Source organism: Phocoena phocoena, chromosome 15, assembly GCF_963924675.1.
Source record: "Phocoena phocoena chromosome 15, mPhoPho1.1, whole genome shotgun sequence".
Lineage (NCBI taxonomy): Eukaryota > Metazoa > Chordata > Mammalia > Artiodactyla > Phocoenidae > Phocoena > Phocoena phocoena.
In genome coordinates, this window is record NC_089233.1 from 21,580,401 (window position 1) to 21,602,391 (window position 21,991).

Here is a 21,991-nt window from a genome sequence, read left to right on the forward strand (position 1 = left end):
GGGGTCCACAGCTGAGGGCTCTCCAAGCCGCTGATCTCGGGTCAATTCAGCCTAATTGCTTTCTTGAGGACCTACTGTGTACCTGGTCTAGTAAGTATGTGGCACTGAGGATGGAAAGGTGAAAGAGCCTGGGTCACCATTTCTCTTACTATCTTAATAGGGCCTGGCCGGGGACCTGGGCCTGAGATCCTAGACCAGCACCCTCGACATCCCGTGGAAGCTTGTTAGAGACGCAGACTCTCAGGCCCCTCCAGAACCAGGTCTAACAACATCTGCATTTGAACAACATCTCCAGGTGATTCTTCGGCATGATAAAGTCCAGACTAGAAAAATCATGCTGGAGAAACCAGTTGCTAGGCATCCACCTAGCAGAAGATGTGGGGTCGCGAAGGATAAGGGATGCCCAGGACGTGGCCTACCCACCATGTCCTGGTCAGGGATGCCCCCGGTGAAGAGGTAGATGCCCTGTGATTGCTGTTTGTCTTTGTCCTTGAAGTCCACGTCCACAGCCTTCCGCAGGGCGCTGAGGACGTTCCTGCTGCCTTGACACTGCAGGCTCAGGACCCACCTGGGGGGCAGGGAGGGCCATGCTGAGGGGGAGGGCGAGGAATGGAAGGCCGTTGTTTCCTGATTCATGCCTGAGTCCCTCGGATGGCAAAGATTCTAGATAGAGCTCCTTTCTGGGGGAGGGGGGCCAGAAAATAATAGCACAGGGGAGGCTGACGTCAGACCCAGCAGGTCACCTACCGCCAGGCGCTTTGTAAGTTGCTATGGCTCGCGGCAACCATCTCGGGCCTCCAGCTTTCAATGGTGCTTCCAAACCTTGGAAAAAAGGAAAGAGGGCTTGTTCTTAGGGGGGAAATACATGCCCCAGCTCTTTGGGCTCCCCAGGATTTTAAGGGGGCAAGATTTTGATTACACCCCCAAAATGTTAGGATGCCACTGGCCTGGGCCAGCCACAAGATCTCCTTGCTGGTCATGACACGTCTCAGCACATTCATGGTGGGAGCAGAGCTGTGTCCTCAGTGGAGACACAGCCAGCACCAGCTTGGCCAGACTTCCCTCCTGAAGAAGGGTCACTCCCTTCTCTGTGTGAACTTCCTCACCCCCAGGGAAGAAGTCGTTTCTCCCTTTTTAGCTCTGATTCATCCTCACAACACATTTTTCACTCTCCATCTGCACTATAGCTTTTCTTTTGTATATGTATCAGCTCATTTTCCCTATGAGACAGAACTTAAATCTTTGAGAAGAGGATTTATCCCCTTTATCAAGATAAAGATGTCCCCTCTCTGGTTCAAGAGCGATTCCTCCACCTGGGTTATTGACTTCACCACCACCAATCTCTTCTGAGACCTTGTCCCACAGTGACCTCTCTCCCACACACATGCCCAGCATCTACTTCCGTCTTCCCCATCGCCTCTCTTAAATATAACTTCTTCGTCTACCAGCTACTTCTCTCTCTTTCCTCTTCCCCCTCACAGACATGCTCCCTAGAAAAACAGTGTTACCACATCCTCCTCATCTTCTGCTTCTCAACCCCCTGCAGTTAAGCTTCCTTCCCAGTTCTCTGATAACTATTAACAAGGACCTCCTTTCCCCCTCCCATGGAAATATCTCTATTTCAGTTGGATAAAAATTCTAACAATATACAAAGAGTGAAAATTCCTCCAATTTTATCCCCCCCCCAATTTCTGTTAACTCTTTGTTCTATATTCGTTCGGATTTAAAAAAAAAAAATGTGTAGGACTTCCCTGGTGGTCCAGCGGCTAAGACTCCATGCTCCCAATACAGGGGGCCCGGGTTCGATCCCTGGTCAGGGAACTAGATCCTGCGTGCCACAACTAAAAGATCCCGCGGGCTGCAACTAAGAGCCAGCGCAGACAAATACATAATTTTTAATGTATTTAAAATGTATTTAAAATATGCATAGTTGCATATTCTATTCTATTCAATAGAACAGAATTCTATTGTCAGGATTATTTTACCAATTTCCTCTTGCTTTTTTCCAGGTTTGCCAACCATTAGAACTCTGCACTGAAAGGCTTAATCGAAGAAACAAAGAACATACACTTAAAAGATTTAGTGCTTGGGCTTCCCTGGTGGCGCAGTGGTTGAGAGTCTGCCTGCCAATGCAGGGGACACGGGTTCGAGCCCTGGTCTGGGAGGATCCCACATGCCACGGAGCGACTGGGCCCGTGAGCCACAACTACTGAGCCTGTGTGTCTGGAGCCTGTGCTCCGCAACAAGAGAGGCCACGACGGTGAGAGGCCCGTGCACGGCGATGAAGAGTGGCCCCCGCTCGCCGCAACTAGAGAAAGCCCTCGCACAGAAACGGGGACCCTACACAGCCAAAATAAATAAATAAATAAATGAATTAATTAAAAAAAAAAAAAAAAAGATTTAGTGCTTGCTTCAGCAGCACATACACTAAAAGTGGAACGATACCAAGAAGATTAGCACGGTCCCTGCGCAAGGTTGACACGCAATAAATTAGTAGGAGTTTGCGATTAGCAGATACACACTACTATATATACGATAGATAATCAACGAGGACCTACTGTCTAGCACGGGGAACTATACTCAGTATCTTGTAATAACCTATAATGGAAAAGAATCGGAAAAAGAATATATATATATACATATATATATATGAAACTGAATCACTTTGCTCTACACCTGAAACTAACACAACATTGTAAATCAACTATACTGGAATAAAAACATTTAATACAAGGGCTATACCAAATTACACTTCCACCAATACTTTCCAAGAGTGCCCTTTTCACCAGATTATCATCAGCACTGGGTATTATCAATCTTTTAAGTACTTGCCAAAATGAATTGCAGAAACATTATATCTCATTGTTTTCCTATCAGGGAGCGCTACTGCCAGATTCAGTGGATTCCTGCATTCTTCCCCTTCCTTCTTTGCTTCTGCAGGCTCTAACTCTGTTTTTTTCCCTTGGGAAAGGGTAAACACCTTTCTCTCCTGATTTTCCTCCTGCCTTTCTGGCTGTTCCTCTCTTGTTTCTTTGGCAGTTCCCTGTCTCTGCCCACACTCCAAATGGCAGTTCTTCCCAAGTTCTGTCCTTGGTTGTCATCTCTCCCGCTTCACGTCTCCACAGGTGTAATTCATGCCCTCCCATGTCTTCAACCAAAATGCTGATGGCTCGCAAACCCGTGCTTCTTGGCTAGAGCTCCTAACAGGAGAATCCCCAGACTCCTGAGGGTCTCAGACTCTATATGTTTATCTTCCAAGCTCTGCTCCACCTGGCACATCCTCTCCTCACCATTCCCTCATCCCCTACAGCCAAACAGTGACTGCATTCTGTAGATTCTAACTCCCCCGCACCCCTCACAGGCCTCCCCGTCTTTCATTCCCACTGTCTTGGCTCAAGCCCCCTCTACCCCGGCAGTGGTCTAACTGGTCTCCCCACCAGTATCGCATCCTTTCAGTCCATCCTTCCCCTGGTAGCTCGAGCGTTTCAAGATTATTACTCTTGCTTAAAATCCTTCAATACCTATACGTCCTAGAGTATAAAAACTCCCATATAAAGCCTCCATCCCCTGGTGTTTTATTTTGTTTTCTGGTCATGCCCAGTCTCTCCCTCTCTCCCCTGACTCACACTGAACTATTCACACTGACAGTTCCCAGGGTTCTGCAGTACGTCCGTCACACCCCTGTGCCTCTGCTTATGCTGTTCCCTACACCTGGAACGCCCTTTCTCCCCATTTCCTCCATCACTCCCATGCGCTAGGCAAACACTTACTCATTTGTCAAGACTCAGCTAAAGGGTCACTTCCTCTGTGAAGATTTCCTGACCTTACTCTACCCAGGTGGAATAGACTGACCCTGCCTTTGAGCCCTCAAAGTCCCATACCCTCCCTTTTACTTATTTCTTCAGAAAACATTTAATAGCACTTATATTTTGACACACCTGTCTCCTACTACTAGCCCATAAATTCCTTGAGGATAGGTATTGTGTATTTTAGCTTCTCTATCCCTAATGCCTGGCATAGTGACGGTGCATGGCAGGCTTTCAATAAAAGTTCATTGAATGAATGAATGGATGGATGGATGAACGAATGAAAATATTGTCCAAAATGCTTCTCTAGGCATTTTTTCTGTAGAATTTATTAGGGAAAGATTAGACTCTGGTACAGTTTAGTATATAATATTAACTGCTGACTTATTAGGTTTAGAACACTCCCTATTTCATGTGAAGTTGTATAAAAATATATATGTTTATATATTTTATATGTATAAAAATATACATAAATATTTTATATGTATAATATATTTATATATATTTTTATATGTATAAAAATATACATAAATATTTTATATGTATAATATATTTATATATTTTTTATATGTATAAAAATATACATAAATATTTTATATGTATAATATATTTATATATATTTTTATATATTTATAAAATATATAAATAAATGAATATATATATATATACATCCCTGGTGGCGCAGTGGTTAAGAATCTGCCTGCCAATGCAGGGTCACGGGAAGATCCCATGCGCGGCCGAGCAACTAAGCTTGTGCGCCACAACTACTGAGCCTGCGTGCCTAGAGCCTGTGCTCTGCAACAAAAGAAGCCACTGCAATGAGAAGCCCATGCATGGCAATGAAGAGTAGCTCCTGCTCGCCGCAACTAGAGAAAGCCCACACGCCACAACTAAAGAAAGCCCGCACGCAGCAACGAAGACCCAATGCAGCCAAAATTAAAATTAATTTAAAAATGTATATATATAACTATACATATATTTAAATTATATATAATTATAGATTAAAAATATAAGTAACTATGTAGACAGAAGTATAACAAATATATATAGTATTATATATAGTCATATAATCTAAATGTATATGTAAACACTTGTTATATATTGAATATTTACATTTTAAATTTATTTATATTTAAAATTTTTATATAAAATATATAATTTAAATATATAGTTTTAATTTATACTATATATACTTATATATAATTTAAATATATAGTTTTATATATAATTAAATCATAGTTTTATATATAACTGTATAATTTAATTCTATAAGCTATATATAATACACAACATAGAACTATATACAAAAATTATATTGATATATCTATGTATAATTAAAATTTATAATTGGAATTCTGAATGTTTGAAATACTGTGGCTTGCTAGAACTGAGCTAGGAACCAAGCCTGGGGGCCCTTCTTTTTCTCTTTTGTGTTTATCAGCTTGGTAGCCAAATGGGGCAATGGGCTGAGTTACTTTATCCTGGCTGATCAAGCAATGTGTTTTGGGTCCGCTTATCACCTTCGCCCCAGTGGGACTGTCCTGCAACCATTTAATTATTCAATGCCCCAAACAAGATCATTCAAATCAGATAAACTGACGGCCCTCCTAGGATGCTGGGTGCCCATACATCTGTTGTCCTGCCAGGAGCCTCAGCCCAGGGATGGCATCCGAGTGCACACGCCCTCCCCACTACGGGAAGCGGGAAGCGGGAAGCGGGAAGCAGGAAGCGTACGCGATGATGTTGAAGCAGTCCTTGTTGGACAGCTGCTCCTCCAGCAGAAGTCTCAGGGAGTGCTGGATATGAATAATGTACATGGAATTGGTCACAGAGATATCGAGCAGTATAACCACCCTAAAAAGAAACACAAGCTTTAAGAGGAGAACCGAACCTCTCAGATAATGTTTATTTTGTTCCATTTTACTATTTAACGTTTTTTCCAGGGGAGTTCTGCATGCCAAATTCATAGCTGGCCAAATCTCCATGGTCTGAAGTCAACACAGGCGGGTTTACAACAGTAGAACCTTGTCTCCAGGAGGGTCTATCATGGTATAAAGCCTCGTGGTGGAGATGGTTTAAGGGCAGGGCTGCATATAATGATTTCGTACATTTCCTTGTTTTAAATCACTAGTATTCAATATTATAATAGGTTGGGGTCTATGAAGGGAAAACAGAAACAAGCTAAGCAAGTTAGATGGGGAATTAGGCGTAACTGGGGCCTCTGGGGAAATGTATCATTATTTTCTCTCTCTGTTTTAAGATCTCTAGTGCTATTCAGCCTTCTCCTTTTATTACTTCAAATCTTATAGTCCCATCTCCTCCCCCGCCATCCTCATTTTGAGACAGCTATGGATAGCAAAAGAAAATCCACTGGATAGAGAGTCAGAAGGCCTTGGTTCAAGTCCCACTTCCTGTGTGGCCTTAGGCAAGTCACAATACCTCTCTGATCCTTGGCATATTTAACTATAAACTATTTATAATGAGACTTCATAGGGTTGCTTTGAGAAGTAAATGATATAATAGGTGAATAGTATTACAAAGCATAATACTTGGTAGGTGGTAAGGCATCAAGCAAGGTATGGAAGCGATAATGATATTTTGGATACCTATTGTTTCTCCCTACTCAGCATCCATTACCTCTTCTCACAGCAGCATCTTGATTTTTGGGGGTCGAGGAGGGGGAATACCTCTGTCTCTAACAGTCCATTTGAGTTGAGTAGAGCTGACGCCAGCCCAAGCTTTAAGAGTGGACATTTGACCCCAGGCAATCAGAACATCAAACCCTCTTGGCCATAGTGAATAGCTCAAGGATGGACCCTTGCCCCAAGCCCTGGGAGTACTAAACTGGAAGGAAGGAAGTTGAGAGCTTGGGGTGGTTATCTTGCCACCTGGAGGGCAAAGCCAGCCTGAAAACAAAGCGAACAGAGAGGAAAACAGAGCTGAGGGATGGAGAGAGATTCCTGACATGCATGAACCTCTGGATCAAGCCATGCCTGAAGACAGCTATCAAATCTAGTCTAGAATTTTCAGTTACCTTAACCAGACTTCCCTGATTTGTTTAAGTCAATTTGCACTTAGTTTCTGTTGCTTTTTAGCAGAAAGATTCCTGAGTGACATTGTTGGTATTGAGTGATGCTTGTTGATGTTGGGGATGATGGTGGTGACTTTTCCCTCCAGGGGTTCTGCTGAGTGATTACTGATCCTTAATCTAAATGATGGCTTCTGATGCTACCAACAGGGAATTCATGAGTTGGTTGAGTGCTGTGTCACACATGACACCCATGAAGGACAAGAACATTACTGGGGTTAGGTACCTTTTTTCGCAGACGGTGCCCCAGATTCTTCTGCTGGCCAAGGAGAGCCACTCCATCCGTCTCTCATACATCCGCATAGCTCTGCTGAGCTGCTTCTGCAAACTCATGCACCACACACAGTGAGCGACTGCGCAGAGCATGGCCGATTAAGGGGTCTGGGGGGAAGGGGGTGTACCCCACTTGGTTTCTGGGAATGGTGTGTCAAGGCCATGGGTATCCAGGCAGTACAAACATGCCGTTAAAGCATGGACGAGTCTGCCACAGGATCAGGAAGGGAAGAGTCAAAGTATTTCATTGCCTCAAATGGGGAGGAGGTAAATGTTGACCCAAAGGATCAGAGGCTTTTGATCCAGGTCCCTGCCTGGGGAGGAGGTGGAGGAAGCTCCACAGGGGCCTGTGGGTGGAGCACAGTCTCTGTTTATAAGAGGGAGTTCAGTCAGTGGCTTGGTGCCTCCACATTCCACCCATCTCCCTCCCCGCACCCCATATTCTGACTGATGGGGCCCACCACTGACCTGGTACTCATACAGGAATGGCAGGTCCACGTGAATATTCTTCATTGTCCCATCATGCCATTCAAATTGTACCATTGCCTTCTGCACTCAGGTGTGGCCAGGAGGGGAGCAGGTGAACAGAAGCACAGGTGGGGAAGGATTTTAAGTGTAAATTGGCCACTGGGCTCTCCAAGTGAGATGCAAGAGAGGGAAATGGGCTCTTAGCACATCTGGGGTGGGATTCTTCTCCACACACCAGGCCATTGCCTTGTCTGGAGTTGGCAGCAGAGGGCCTTCGGGATGCAGTCCCCTGAATGAACTGTGCCTGACAGCAAGCCAGCTCCCTTCTCAGGAGGCTCTTCTGAACATCAGAGTCTTTACTACAAGATATGGCTGGAGGTTTGGTAATAGCAGAGTTGGAGACCTTAAAACATACTAGCCATGAGTTCTTAGGTTTGGGAACCCAGATGGGCCTTCATGGACACTTTGAAAATCAAATTTGTTCATTTTGTTCTTTCATCCTCCACCAAGTTGTCATATCTCTAATTATCACTCCTTCCATCTAGTCATCCATCCGTGGGCTGCCAGAACTCTACATGCCCACACTCTCTCTTTCCTTTCATTCTTCTGCCTTTCCACTGATCTTTCTTTTCCTTCCTTTTCTTTTTCTTTTTTTTTTGGACCACACGGTGTGGCACGTGGGATCCTAGTTCCCCAACCAGGGATCGAACCCATGTCCCCTGCAGTGGGAGCGCAGAGTCTCAACCACTGGACCACCAGGGAAGTCCCTCCACTGATCTTTCTATTCGCCCATTACCATTACACCGTCCTTCCATTTTTCCATCCTTCCACCCTTCCTTTAATCTTTACTTTCATTCTTTCGTCTTTTTTTTAAAAATATTTATTTATTTAATTAATGTATTTATTTGGCTGTGCCCGGGTCTTAGTTGCAGCACATGGGACCTTTGTTTCCACGTGAAGGATCTTGGTTGTGGCATGAGGGATCTAGTTCCCTGATCAAACCCGGGCCCCCTGCATTGGGAGTGCAGAGTCTTAACCACTGGACCACCAGGGAAGTCCCCATCCTTTCATCTTTTTAATTTTATCCTGTCATCCATCCTTCCAATTTCCCTTCCATCCTTCCATCTGTTCACTTTTCCATCCATCCATCCATCCAACCATCCATCCATCCATTCTTTTACCTGTTCATTCATCATTTCCATCCATCTGCTCATTCATCCTTTCCATTCTTCTTTCCATCCTTCCTTCCAGCCACCATTCACTGAGTGCTTACTTGTACTAGATATCGGGGATAGAGGGTTGAAGAAGAGCTTTTTCTTTTAAAGGGCTCATACTTTGGTGGGGATTAGACATGTAACAAATACACACATTAGCGTATTACAGGAGCCATAGTAGAAGTCTGTACAAGGTACAGCAAGGACACAAAGAGAGTGTGTTCTGAATGGGGAGGAGGAAAACCTCCATGGAGGAGGTGACCGTGGTGCCCAATATACTCCCTCTTACCCCAGTCTCCCAAGTTTCATTTTCGTATCTTTGAAAAACAGCAGTTAGAGTAGATTTGATGAGAGTTCTAGAGTCCTAGGTGGAATGCCTCCATCCCACTCCAGGCCCTCAGGCCCTTGCTCCATGGGCTCTGTCTTATGACTTCTATTTCCTGAACATTTCAGAAAGGAAATACCACGCAGGAGCTCCCCTGCAAAGGACTGGACAGAACTCTGAATCTGAGTTACCTCATGGATAGTTGATGATACTGTCTTCCTGAGAATAGGCACAAATTCCTCCACGGGAGAGAATGCATTGGGTGCCAGAACCTGATAAAGGCTTAGCTTCTTGGCTGTAAAAATAAATGGTGGGGTTTGAGGCACCACTCATGAAGCCCCAAAGGGTTCATTCCTTTCAGTTAGTCACCTGAGTCCTGGGTTCTTCCCTCTTTGGGTATTTACCTTTCAGGCTATTGGTCTTTAGCCATTCTGCAGAAGTCTTGTCCAAGTTTGGGAACTCAATAGTGAGGGGATCCTCATGCTTTGGGGGTTTAGGCAAGAGACTCGTGAGTGGCGTCTCTGCAACCTCTGTGGAAATCTAATCGAAATGAAAAATCATCCTTACATAATCATCTTTTAGAGCTGGAAAGTCCGCAGTCTCCCCCACCCATCCAAGGGAACATCTTAAAACATTACCTGCTAAACTAAAAGCAGTTCTGCCTTCCCCTCCCACTATCCCCATCCGCTTCTCAGGAGATTTCTGGAATTTCCAGGAGAAGAGAGAGATGTACCCAGAAACTCCCTTCCTCTTTCATTTGTCCATCCTCCTCACGCCTTCCCACCCTTACCATTAAGATAAGCACCTCGGACTCCAAGATGACAGGTGGCCTTGCCGAGGGCCCAAATATAAGGCTCCAGGGAACTAAAAAGTATCTCCTGCACCAAATCATTTAGGGAGCCCTGATCTAGCCCACCCGCCCTCGCCCACATTTACAACCAAAAACCTGAGGTTCTGAGAGGTTAAATCACATATAGCTCACGTACGAGGAAAACACCGAACAGCAATCCCCAAACTCCAGACATTCGAGCACCTCCTTCATGAACTTTGCTACGAGTACCACTGTACTGTTATTTACTTAATATTTTAAAAATCAAACATATAACATTAAATCATTTTAATTTTAATAATATTAATTGAAATTAATGTTCATTTCAATTTTAATTTTTGACTTCCTTTTTTTGTACTTAAATAATTTTAGAAAGATCTATTTCTGCCACAATGAGCTAGCTTTAAATGCATAACATTGAAAAGAATATTAATCTATGTATCACCTTATAATCATCTCGCAAACTACAAATAGTACATGTGTTTCATTTGGGGAAACATCTGGCAAGGTTTTGGCATCAAACCGACCTGGGTTCAATTGAGACTAATCAGCTTCCCTCTGTGATCTCAGGCAAATTACTTAAACTCTTAACTTCAGTTTTCTCATCTGTAAAATGGGGGTAATAACATACCTTCCGCAGACTGTCGTTGTAAAGATAAAATAAGGCATTTAAAGAATTAAGCATTGTGCCCATCTTATAGTGAGCACTCAGCAAATGAAAACTATTATAATACTAATAATTATTGTTATTGTTTTAGATAGTAGAAGAGCTGAAACTAAAATTTAAAATCCCAGTCTAGGTGCTGTGTTTCTTTCACTACATCCAGCCAGGTCAAAACGTCTGGTACCCCAAATCCATACATTCATTCTGTGAAGCTATAAACGCATTACCAGTTCTCCTCGGTACGCAGCTTTACCGGTGATTGTGTCCATAAGCTTTCTGAGTTACTCTGTTGGTGTTAAATTAAGCGTCCTCAAGCAGGGCCTTTGCCCTGAATGAGATACTGGTGGGAAGACCGTCTTCAAGACAGCCTAACCTGTGTGGTTGAGGTTTTCATCATTCTCCAAACTGGGGGGAAGGGAGGGGCAGTGGTAGGGGGAAGGGGTGGCAGGAGCCTGCTGGCCTTTCTCTGAAATAAATCTTTCGGATAGAAAATCCACCAGGATCCTTCCAGCGGAAGCCTGGGCAGCTCACAGCTGTTGGGACAGCGCGGGGCGGGGCCTCGCTTTGTTCCATTTTCGGGACGTGGGAGGCCTGGCAGCCGCTCCCTTGCGCGACAGGTGAGACAGGAGAGCACAGCAAGGCCAGCTGCGTGCCTCCGCGGAAAGTCTGAGCTTGGGGCTCTCACCACCTACCTCGTGCATCGAGCCGGTCCGCTCCTCGAAGGGGGCGCTCTGGTGCAGGGCTTGCACATGGCCCCGGAGGCTCTGGGCCTCCTGGATTTCTGCCAGCAGCTCATCCACCTCCCGGCTGCTGTAGATCTGGGGGTGGTGAGGGCAATCAGTCATCCAGCAGTCACCTGGCTACCGGCAGTGGGAAAGGACAGGCAGCCACGTGAATCCCTAAGGCGGAGCGGCAGGCTCTTTAAAGCGGACGTTATAAACCCGGGTCCATGTGCAGGACGGAGCCTGCGAAAGTCAGTGTTCCATTTGTACAGTATTGGCTTGCAGTGTTTTTAAACAATTGAAGGGCCGTCTAGCCTTAAAAATGGAAAGAAACACTTTACACCCTCTAGGATGACAATAATAATAATGATAGGAGGAGGGGGGGAGGGGAAGCAGGAGGAATTGGAACTGTGGGATGAGGGTGGAATTCTAAAATGGTGCAGCTGCTGTGGAGAACTGTTTGGTGGCTCCTCAAGAAATTAAACAGAATCACTACCTGACCCAGCATTTCTACTCCTAGCTTTATACCTACAGTAATTGAAAACAGGGACTCAGATACTTGCACACCTTTAACCATAGCAGTTCACAACAGCTCAAATGTCCATTGACCGATGAATGGATAAACAACGTGTAGTGTATCCGGAAACTGGAATCTTATTCAACGCAAAAGGAACAAAGTTCTGATACGGGCTACAACACAGATGAACCTTGAAAACAGGATGCTAAGTGAAAGAAGATGGATGTGAAAGGCGTATGATTCCATTTATATGAAATATCCAGAAAAGGTAAATCCCTAGAGACAGAAAGCAGATTGGTGGTTACCTGGGGCTGCAGGAGAGGGGGATCACGGAGTCACTGCTTTAATAGGTACAGAGTTTCCTTTCAGGGGGATGGAAATGTTTCGGAGCTAAATAGAGGTGGTGATTGCATAACATCGTGAAAGTTGTAACTTCCCCTGATTGTTCACTTTATGTTTCGAGAATTTCACTGCAATTTTTTAAAAATGTAAAGAAATCACACACATACAAAAATCCAGGTTTCTGGCTCTTGTTGAAAAATCAGAAGACCTGGCAACACTGGTGGTCACGCTTCTACAGAGCACCCGGCTCGGGCTGCGCGGAGGTGCCTCTTTAGCTGCGGCAAGTGTTGTTTCGTTCACCGCACTCCTTACCGCTCACTGTTGTGTCCCCATCAGAATCAGTTGTCATTTTTTGTCACCTCTGCACCGTGGTTTTGCCCATAATAACAAAGACAATGAAATTTGTTTTACCCATACCTCTACCAAGAGTGGAAAAACAACAGATAAGCCAAGAAGTTCACAGGTTTTAACAGAAAATATTTCTTAAACCAGCCAGTTTCATTCACTCACTGTACTTTCCTAGCCCCTGGAGTCTGTGACTCCTCTAGAGTCTGGGCAATGAGGTAACAAGAAGGGGTCCTGCCCAAGGAAAATGTTGCCTGACCTTGGCTCCCTCATGGGAAATGTCCAACTTTTTGACACTTGGACATACTTGTGAGATGCAAATATTCATGTGCTCACGGCGATTAGGTTAGCAGGCAAGGCACATTCTATTAACTGTCACCTCCATTGCGGACACGGAGTATGCGATGTTATTATTAACCGGGACAAGGATACTAATGGAAGGATCGGTACAGAATTACTTGCTCATTCAGGATTAATTGCTGTGCGTCTCCTGCAGTAGGTGGGGTCCATTTAGGAGAGAGAACTGAAGCAACTGCTTCAGACTCAGAGCGCTGGTGGGAGCAGAGGTGGGCTGGGGCCCATGTTGATGGCAACTGGATAGGGATTCAGGATTCTGCCGGCGTATAATCAACTCATCACACACACTGACAAAAGGATCTCTTGTGACTTCATGTTGTTTCTGTTCTTCCCACATATTCATTTTAACCTGATTTTACCGTTGTAAACCCACTGAGTTGGGGAGGGGGGAAAGCAAGCACACACACAGCATGGTCTGTCTGGCCCAGATTCCCCAGGCACAACCTTGGAGGCAGGCAGGGATGGGAGGAGGGGGCAGTGTGTTGGCCCAAGGGCTTACCTCTGTCTCTGGGCTGTAGCAGTGGTGGTAGCCCCCAAGAGCTTCTGCAAGGTGCTTCAGAACAGCCTGCAGGGATGGTGACAGGGTGAGCCGTCACTAGGGCAATGCCGGTACCTTAACAAACTTTCTCCTCGTCTGAGCCTCCCAACTGAGCTTACCAACAGGAGAACTAGGTACAAGGAGAGTTGTGTTCTGGTCCGCAGCTCGGGGACCTCAAAGGCTGGCCCAGCTCACTATAGCCAATCCAGGGGAAGCCTTGGAGAATCTCGATACTTACAGGGGGCACCTGATCATCGCATTTGTAGGTGATGATGTGGGTGATGAGGTCCCGTCCCATGATGGACTGTTGCATGTACTCGGACAGGATTTCAGAAGGCTGATCTGGGCTGTGGAGAAGACGGAAGAAGAGAAGGGGACACCTCAGCCTGAGGACATTCCCCAGCAAAATGGTAATTCCCAAGGAGCATCTACCAAATCTAATCAACCTCATGTGTCCCAGGTCACCTGTGTAAGATGCAGGGCTGACTGGGCCACAGGCCTGACCACGCTGGCTGCCCTGCCCCTGCATCTGTGGACAAATGGCCTGGAAACACAATCCTTCTCTCAAGCGTACGTGAAGAGTCTTGATGGTCTTTTCTCTAACAATGGTTTGGTTCTCCAACCCCTTCACGTTATCAGCTTAGGAAAGGAGACCTACCAGCTTCCCATTATGATCACCAGAGAATTCAGCCCCTTCAGAGCGAAGATTTTCTTCAGGGCTTGCAGCAGATTGCTGCCTCTGTCAGGCTGCAGTTTCTTTACCCAGAGCTTGAGTTCCTGGAGGCTGGGGGAGAGGATAACAACCTAATAACTCTTACTAGGGGCCAGGCCCAGGACAGGTACGAGCTGGTATAAATCTAACAATCATTCTTTGAGGTGGATACTTTTATTCCCATTTTATAGATGAGGAAACTGAGTCTCAGAGTTAGGACTTGCCCAAGGTGATACTGTAAGCAGCTGGCAACGCTGAGATTTCAAACCAGGTGTGACTCTAGGGCCTGAGCTTCTAGCGACTCTGCTACATGGGGGTCTGGGGCTAAGCTCCTTTCCCCTCCAACTCTCCTGGGAGGCAGACCTCAGCCTGAAGCACAGAGTTAATCCCTTAACCCTAAGAGGGCTTGAAGAGAAGGCACCGAGGCTGTGTGGCTACATTCCACATGGGTTGGGATGCACACCACTCGCAACAGGGAAGATGACATAACACAGAGCTTTCTTGGTTAAATGCCTCATGTGGCACTAGTGAGACGGCCCTTCTCTTTCCATTTCTCTTTCAGTCTGACCTCCCCCTGCAAAAAAGACCCCTCAGCTCGTTGCCAGTAAGTCTGTCTTTCATTATTATAAATGTTTGAATCTCCCTTTTAAGCAAAGAGAACAAATCCCAGGCCTGGCGCCCTCTCTAGCCAATAGGTTTCAAGCTGGAATTTAATAACATTGTTTTGTCTGCTTTCATTCTATTTATTTTTATAGCGACTTTCTAATTATGGCAAGTGATACGGGCTTCTCAGTTATGGTATTGATAGTTGCCATCAAAGTAAATATAGCGTTGATATTTTAAAAAATCGATAATAGTACAAGTAGCACAGAGTAAATAATAGTTCAGGTGGCAGGGATAGGACAAACATCACAAGGCAAGACCAGGAATAATCGCAGTTGAGGAACTCTTGGCTAGGCGGTCTCAAGGTGACTTCCAGGTCTGACATTCCAGAGCTCGGGGGCTGAACAAGAGTGGAAATCACAGTAAAAGACACTCTTACCCACTGAGTACCTGCCCCATGCCAAGTACTCATTTCTCACTCATCTTCACAACAACCCTGTGAGAAACAGTTGTCCTTACCTCATTCTGCTAATAAGAGAGTTAAAGGACCTGTCAAGATCCCCCAGTAACTGTCAGAGCCAGGATTCAAAGCCTGCGCTTCTTGAACCGGCACTTCTCTACCCGGAAGGCCTCCTCTTTACAGCTAGTGCCGGGCAAGGGGACCTCCATCCCAGAAACCCAAGCACGTGGTTTTCCCTGGGATCCGCTCTGGGCTTTGGAATCCAATCCTGACTCTGCCATTTTGGAAAAGTTCCCTAACCTGAGTCCCAGCCTCCTCATCTGCAAAACGGGGGTAGTAATCCTGTCCCATGTGTTGGCTATAAATATTAAGTAAGAGAGTACATGTGAAGTACCAAGCATGGCACCTAACACAAGGTGGATGATCAAGGCTATTCCCTTCATGGAAAAGAGATATCTATTTACTGGTGTAAATAAGCAGAAATTCTTACCTTCCCCCTCTCCCCACCTGCAAAAATCCCTCCAAACCAGAAACTCCCAAAGGACTAGCTAAATAAATTACAGTATATCTACACAGTGGAATACTATGCTGCTATTAAAAAGAATGAGGTTGGGCTTCCCTGGTGGCGCAGTGGTTGAGAGTCCGCCTGCCGATGCAGGGGACACGGGTTCGTGCCCCGGTCCGGGAAGATCCCACATGCCGCGGAGCGGCTGGGCCCGTGAGCCATGGCCCCTGAGCCTGTGCGTCCGGAGCCTGTGCTCCGCAAAGGGAGAGGCCACAGCTGTGAGAGGCCCGCGTACCACAAAAAAAAAAAAAAAAAAGAATGAGGTTGATCTCTGTGTACTGAGAGAAAATGATAGTCAAGATTAGGTGCAAAGCCAAGATGCAAAACAGTGTAATGTGCGCCTGATGTTTAAATAAGAGAGGATAAGTACACGGATGTGTGTATGTGCAAAGCCTGTGGAAGTAGATAGAAGAAACTGCTATTGGGAGGTGAGGGGGAGCTAGGTAAGAGGGAGACTCATCTGCTAGTACTTATCCTTTTATTCTGTTCCAACTTTTGAAAATGAGCATGTATTATTTTCGTAATAATAAAACTACCTTGCTAGTTTTCTGGGTAAAAATGGTGTCTCATCTTTTCATTTTGTGGTGCTCGTGGGGTGACTTTTCCAAAAGTTATTGGCTCCCTGTGTTTCTGCTTTTGTGAATTGTCTCACTTATCTGTTGGGGGTCTTGCACTTTAATCACGCAATAAAGACACTAACACCTAGGGAGGAAGATGACCAGGTAGACATCCGGGCTAAGGCTGGGCAGTCACTCACCTGGAGGTGCCGACTTCCACCGGGCTGGGCCACAGGGTGCTGGTGGTGGTACCAAAGGACAGGACGTACAGCTTCTCCTTGTGGCTCAGCTGCTCATCAATGAGGCTCTGGTGGGCAAAAGGACATCACTGGCTGTCAGGGCCACGGGCCACGTGGAGCCTGGCTCCACCTCTCACGCCGTGGCTGGGCCCTCTGGGCTGGGGTGTGAGCCGTGCTGAAACAGGGTCGCTTAAGGCCCAACTTAGTAGTCCCATGTTGACGTTTGCTTGCTGCCCACCCCAGCCTGCTCCTGGCTGTGCGTGGCGGGTATGGGGCCTGGGTGGTCAGCCCGAGGCTTGGCGGGCCAGTCCGGGAGCTGGGCCCTCACTCCCGCTGACCGCAGACTACGTGCTCTTCTGCCGTAGCTGCTGCGCACTTAGGTCACGGGTGCAGTGGGATGAGCACCCACCTCAGCGTGTGCTGTGGTTGGACCCTCAGCACCTCACTGTGGCGCCCAGGGAGGAGAACGGAGGTCAGGGGCAGCGGTTTCTGTCCCGGGCGTGTGAGTTGGGGATAGAGCGATGGGTGCATGGCCAACCCATTGGATGCTCTCAGACTCAACCTGGTGAGTATCCAACAATAAGATAACTCATCCCTCTTCTTCCCGGCCAGCTACAAACTTCACCTGTTACTGCCAACACGAGCCTTGCCCTGGCTAAGACTGGACCAGCCCAGCTGGGGGATCTTTAGAAACCGGGTCCTGGGACCTGTCAGGAAGAGGGGCCTTCACTGACACCTGTTCCCTGACACCTGCTGAGACCAGGAACAAGGGACAAGTCTGGAAACTGGCCCATGTTGATCCCTCTAAAGGGCCCTGGGACCAGCTGTTGCTGCTAAGGTCTCATTCAAAGCTCTAGAGGTCCCTCTAGGAAAACAGACCCTCCATAACACTTCACAGAGACTACAGAGGCTTTTTTCGATGCCACACTCTGTACTGAGCACTTAATTTGCATGAACTCCTTTTGTCCTCTGGTGACCCTGTGAGGTGGCGACTGTCATCATCCCTGTTTTACAGATGAGGTAACACGGTCACACAGCCGAGAAGTGGTGGAGGTGCCTGGGATTTGACCCTAGAGTTCTTAGCTTCTGAGTTACGGCCAAGCAGGATAGCTCCTTGTCTGGAAAAGGCCGGAAGCCCGTGTTGTGCTGAAGTTAGTCCAACTGATTATCGCCTGCGTGCCCTCCTTCCGGGCTCTTGAGACAAAATCAGGTTACTAGGGACTGCTGTGGTGTGAATACTAGAAGCTCACACTGCAGCTGAGAAAGACTCTGAGGCTGGGTTTTGCAGAACTCAACATATATATTTTTTTAATTGTAGGTGCTAATTAAGTGTGAACTGTTCTTTGCAAGACACTCCATTTTGCACTTGCTATAAACAAAGCCCATTAGCAAGCTCACAAGGGGAGGGTGGGGTGGAGGTGCCAGTTCCAGGTCCTTCTCCGTGCCAGAGAGACTTACCATGAGGTCACTTTGGAACTCCTCCTTCTGAGGGCCACTGCTGACAGCTGACACATCAATGAGGACGCCGACTCTGGCCCCCTTGATGAGGCCAAATGCCTAAAACCAAAGAGGGCGTGCGGAAACAACTAGCACAGCTCTGTGCTTCTACAAACCTTTTACTGGGCAGCTCTGTGTAGCAGATGTTCAAGCGCTCCCCGACCTCGACAAGAAGCCGCAGAAGGAAGACCCATTTTATAGAAGAATGCTGCAACTACTGAAGCCCGTGCGCCTAGAGCCCGTGCTCCGCAACAAGAGAAGTCGCCGCAATGAGAAGCCTGTGCACCGCAACGAAGAGTAGCCCCCGCTCGCCGCAACTAGAGAAAGCCCGCGCGCAGCAACAAAGACCCAACACAGCCAAAAATTAAAAAAATAAATTTAAAACAAACAAACATGCATCCTCTTAAACCTAGCCATTGAAATTCTAGAAACTCATCCCATAGAAATAACTGGAAAAGTAAATAAGAGGGAATTGGAGCCCAGTGATGCCAGATAGTCCCAGTTTTTCAAGAGAAGACTGAAAGCAGACATAAAAGTGAAATATCAGGATTTTAAAATCTTGACAACTAATTCAAAAAATAAAACTATGGAGGCCAAGAAAAACATGGTTGTAGGGCCAGATCTGCCTGCGTGCCACCGGTTAATAACCCCTGCTTTTATCCTCTGCAGATATGGAAACGGACACCCAGAGAAGTGAGGCCTTGCTGACAGCAGAGTCGGGAACTGGGCCCTGTGATGGACCATGCATCACCCCAGGTGCCCCAGCACGCAGAAGACTCATGAGCTGGTTCACAGGTGATTGTTTCCCTGGAATCCAATCGGAGCTTGTTTCCTGGCTCCGCGGTAACTCCATCAGAAAGGGGTAAGGGGAAGAAGGACCCAACCAGCAATCCCTGCCCCCTTTGTCAAAAGTGCCAGGACAGGTGTGATGTGGGTAGGCAGGTGAGAGCAACATTCCCTGAATGGATGTTTGTGGAGTAGGTGAGGATTTCACCCCTCTCAGTTCTCTCTGCCTGTGTTACCACGTGCAACCAGAAGGGGCATGCCACAGCTGGAGATGGGCATTTGCTGACCTGTCTAAGCAACTGAAGATGGTTCTGGATCTGAGATGTAGACTACACCCTGGAATCGGCCTGGGTAGTAGAGGTGGGGCTTGGGGGTGGGGAGCATGGATTTCAGCATCTTGCCTGTCCCAGGGTTTAAGAAAAGAGTTGAGGATTGCCTAAGGTGAAAGCAAATGGTGGCCCAGAAAAGCATCAGTGGAAGAATATAGGCTAAAGCAAATAAGAAGGCAAAATAAAGGTTAATTTGCCCATGATCACTCTTCTACTCTTCGGGTCTGAGGAAAACGTTTAATCAAACTTTCAAAAGTTATGTCCAGATGATCGGCCTTAATCATAAATCTCATTAGGGATCTGAGGTGAAACGGTCCAGGGGATTTCTGCTGTTCTCACCCAGGACCTGTTTCCCCTTCTGGTAACAGCACTCTGGCTTTCCATGTGCAGCCATCTGTCTCCCTCTTCTCAGTCCATGAGGTTTGGGGGGGCTCACCCAGCCTCCCCCAACTTCCCTCACCCCCCGTCTTTCCCCAGGCGTGAGCACTAGTTCCAGGCCCAATCAGTTAGTGCATCTCATCCTCCTGATTATGGTGATTGGTCTAAATTGGTCCAGAGAGTGTCAATCCCAGGACTTGGAAGGGCGTACTGGGAAAGCAAGGTGAGATCCTTTTTGACATGTCACTTTAGTTGGTGACATGTAAGCTTAGAGCTGCTGGTGACCATCTTCCCAAGACTGGGGAAATCCTTCCCAAGAGTAAAACCAACCCAGGGGAAAGCAGAGCTCAGAGACAAAGAATGACATCATTTGAACCCCCGGATACAGCTGTGTTTGAGTTTTTCATTTCTGTAGGTCTAGAAATTCCCTTTTTAGCTTCGGCTAATGTAAATTGGAGGTCTAGCACTTGCATCTGAAAGGGTTCTAACAAGTACAGGTGGAATGAGTGAAAGGAGGTAAAGAATGAAATCTATTACCTTCTTGCTGTTTTCTGTGAGCCACTGAATTCTCTGTTGATAGAGTTCAATAGCTCTGTCAAAACACCAGGAAGACTTGTCACCCAAGGTCAGCTTCATCACTGAGCACAACAGCCACTTACATACATGGAAGGAAAGTGTGGATGGGACTTTCTTTCTTTTAATGTGTCTAAGGCATTGGGAGAATATAAGGCAAAATCTAGCAAAGAGAAAACTGAAGGTCTGTTTTCTGGGATAAAGGATGGAGGGGATTTTGAAAGGGATCAAGCGTGTGTGGGGTCCTTTTGCTGATGCAATGTTCATTATAAACGGCTGTGGTTTGGTGGAACTAGGTGGGCTTCGAGGGAGGGCCAGTCTATGGAGGATGGGGGGGTGTTCTCATGAGGCAGGTGGAAGAACATTCTTGCTCTTCTCAAATCTGTGTCTTCTCAGGTGAGACTTCCTAGTCACCTGGACATGATCATAAATGCACAAGGGAGGCAACTCAGCAGCAGTTTCTCAGTGGATTGATGAACAAAAAGCTTAGTTTTTGAATAGTGAGTGGCCAGGGGAATTTCTTGAGTTTCCCTTATTGCAAACGATTCCAGTGGCTGTTTGGAGACCAGCCTGTAACAGGCACTCAAGTTAAGGACTCAGCCACGTGAACTTAACTGAATTGCCTTCACTGAAGCAGGTGGGATTTGGGGGCCCAGAGAAGGGCAGGGAAGGCTTTTGGATATAAACTCATGGGCATGGGGCAGTGGGCAGAGTCATAGGCATGCATGAGTGTGGGTGCAGGTAACGTCATGGGCAGGTAATGAGACGAGCTTGTCTTTGAGACCCAGCTCTGCTGTTTACTAACTGTGTGACCTTGGACAAGTGTGGTAAACTCCACAGCTTCATCAGCTCCAACATGAAGATAATAAGACTTTACCCAAGTCAATTTGCCAAAAGTTAGTTTACTGAAAACCAATTCTCTGAAAATCAATTTGCCAAATGACCAATTAACTGAAGAGACCTGAAACAGTCCTTAAATTGCTGGATTCACAATTAAAACCAATCAGCCAAAATATTGCAGAAATCTTTAAAATCTGTTTAACCTTCCAACCCAATAAAACTTGCTATAAAAGTTACAGTTAAAATGTTTTGTTTTGTTTTGTTTTGTTTTTTTGCAGTACGCGGGCCTCTCACTGTTGTGGCCTCGCCCGTTGCGGAGCACAGGCTCCGGACGCGCAGGCTCAGCGGCCTATGGCTCACGGGCCCAGCCGCTCCGCGGCATGTGGGATCCTCCAGGACCGGAGCACGAATCTGTGTCCCCCGCATCGGCAGGCGGACTCTCAACCACTGCGCCACCAGGGAAGCCCCAGTTAAAATGTTTTGATAAATTTGGCAAATTGGTTATTTAGTAATTGACTTTTGGTTAACGGTCTTGAGAGTAACACTATATTTTGAGTTGTTGTGAGGATTAAATAAGATAATGTGTGCAGCCCTTAGCAGAATTCCTGACACATTAAGAAATGTTGGCTATTAATTATTATTCTAACCTTTTAAGAAACCTCAGGCAAGCAGTAATCATGGCCCATAGATTGCTACACCGGGGATGGATGGTGGCGTCAAAATCTGGTTTGGGGGAATTCCCTGGCAGTCCAGTAGTCAGGACCCCTCGCTTTCACTGCCAAGGGCCCAGGTTCGATCCCTGGTTGGGGAACTTGGATCCCATAAGCCTCTTGGTGTGGCCAAATAAATAAACCAAAGAGAAGCTTTTAAAAAAAATCTGGTTGGGAAGTGGGGAGCCTGAATATTTTTGACATACATCTGTAAAAGTATGAACCCAATCAATCTGTCATCAGAAGTGGTCACT

At 46.4% G+C, this 21,991-nt stretch overlaps 1 protein-coding gene and 1 non-coding gene across 2 annotated transcripts in view; one reads left to right on the forward strand and one right to left on the reverse strand.

Moving 5' to 3' along the window:
* VWA3A (von Willebrand factor A domain containing 3A) overlaps positions 1-21,991 on the reverse strand; it is a 49,623-nt gene that overhangs the window by 18,455 nt on the left and 9,177 nt on the right. The window contains exons 6-19 of the mRNA XM_065893195.1: positions 20,152-20,206; positions 18,083-18,181; positions 16,586-16,692; positions 14,147-14,272; positions 13,727-13,835; positions 13,450-13,515; positions 11,360-11,485; positions 9,579-9,714; positions 9,366-9,469; positions 7,636-7,716; positions 7,121-7,215; positions 5,541-5,660; positions 748-822; positions 424-568 (exon numbers count right to left, since the gene is read on the reverse strand). Coding sequence (XP_065749267.1) covers positions 424-568; positions 748-822; positions 5,541-5,660; positions 7,121-7,215; positions 7,636-7,716; positions 9,366-9,469; positions 9,579-9,714; positions 11,360-11,485; positions 13,450-13,515; positions 13,727-13,835; positions 14,147-14,272; positions 16,586-16,692; positions 18,083-18,181; positions 20,152-20,206 — 1,444 coding nt within the window. The remainder of the gene's footprint in view (positions 1-423; positions 569-747; positions 823-5,540; positions 5,661-7,120; positions 7,216-7,635; positions 7,717-9,365; positions 9,470-9,578; positions 9,715-11,359; positions 11,486-13,449; positions 13,516-13,726; positions 13,836-14,146; positions 14,273-16,585; positions 16,693-18,082; positions 18,182-20,151; positions 20,207-21,991) is intronic.
* LOC136135800 (U6 spliceosomal RNA) lies at positions 2,404-2,511 on the forward strand. Its single transcript, XR_010656639.1, has one exon. It is a non-coding gene; the product is annotated as a U6 spliceosomal RNA (small nuclear RNA).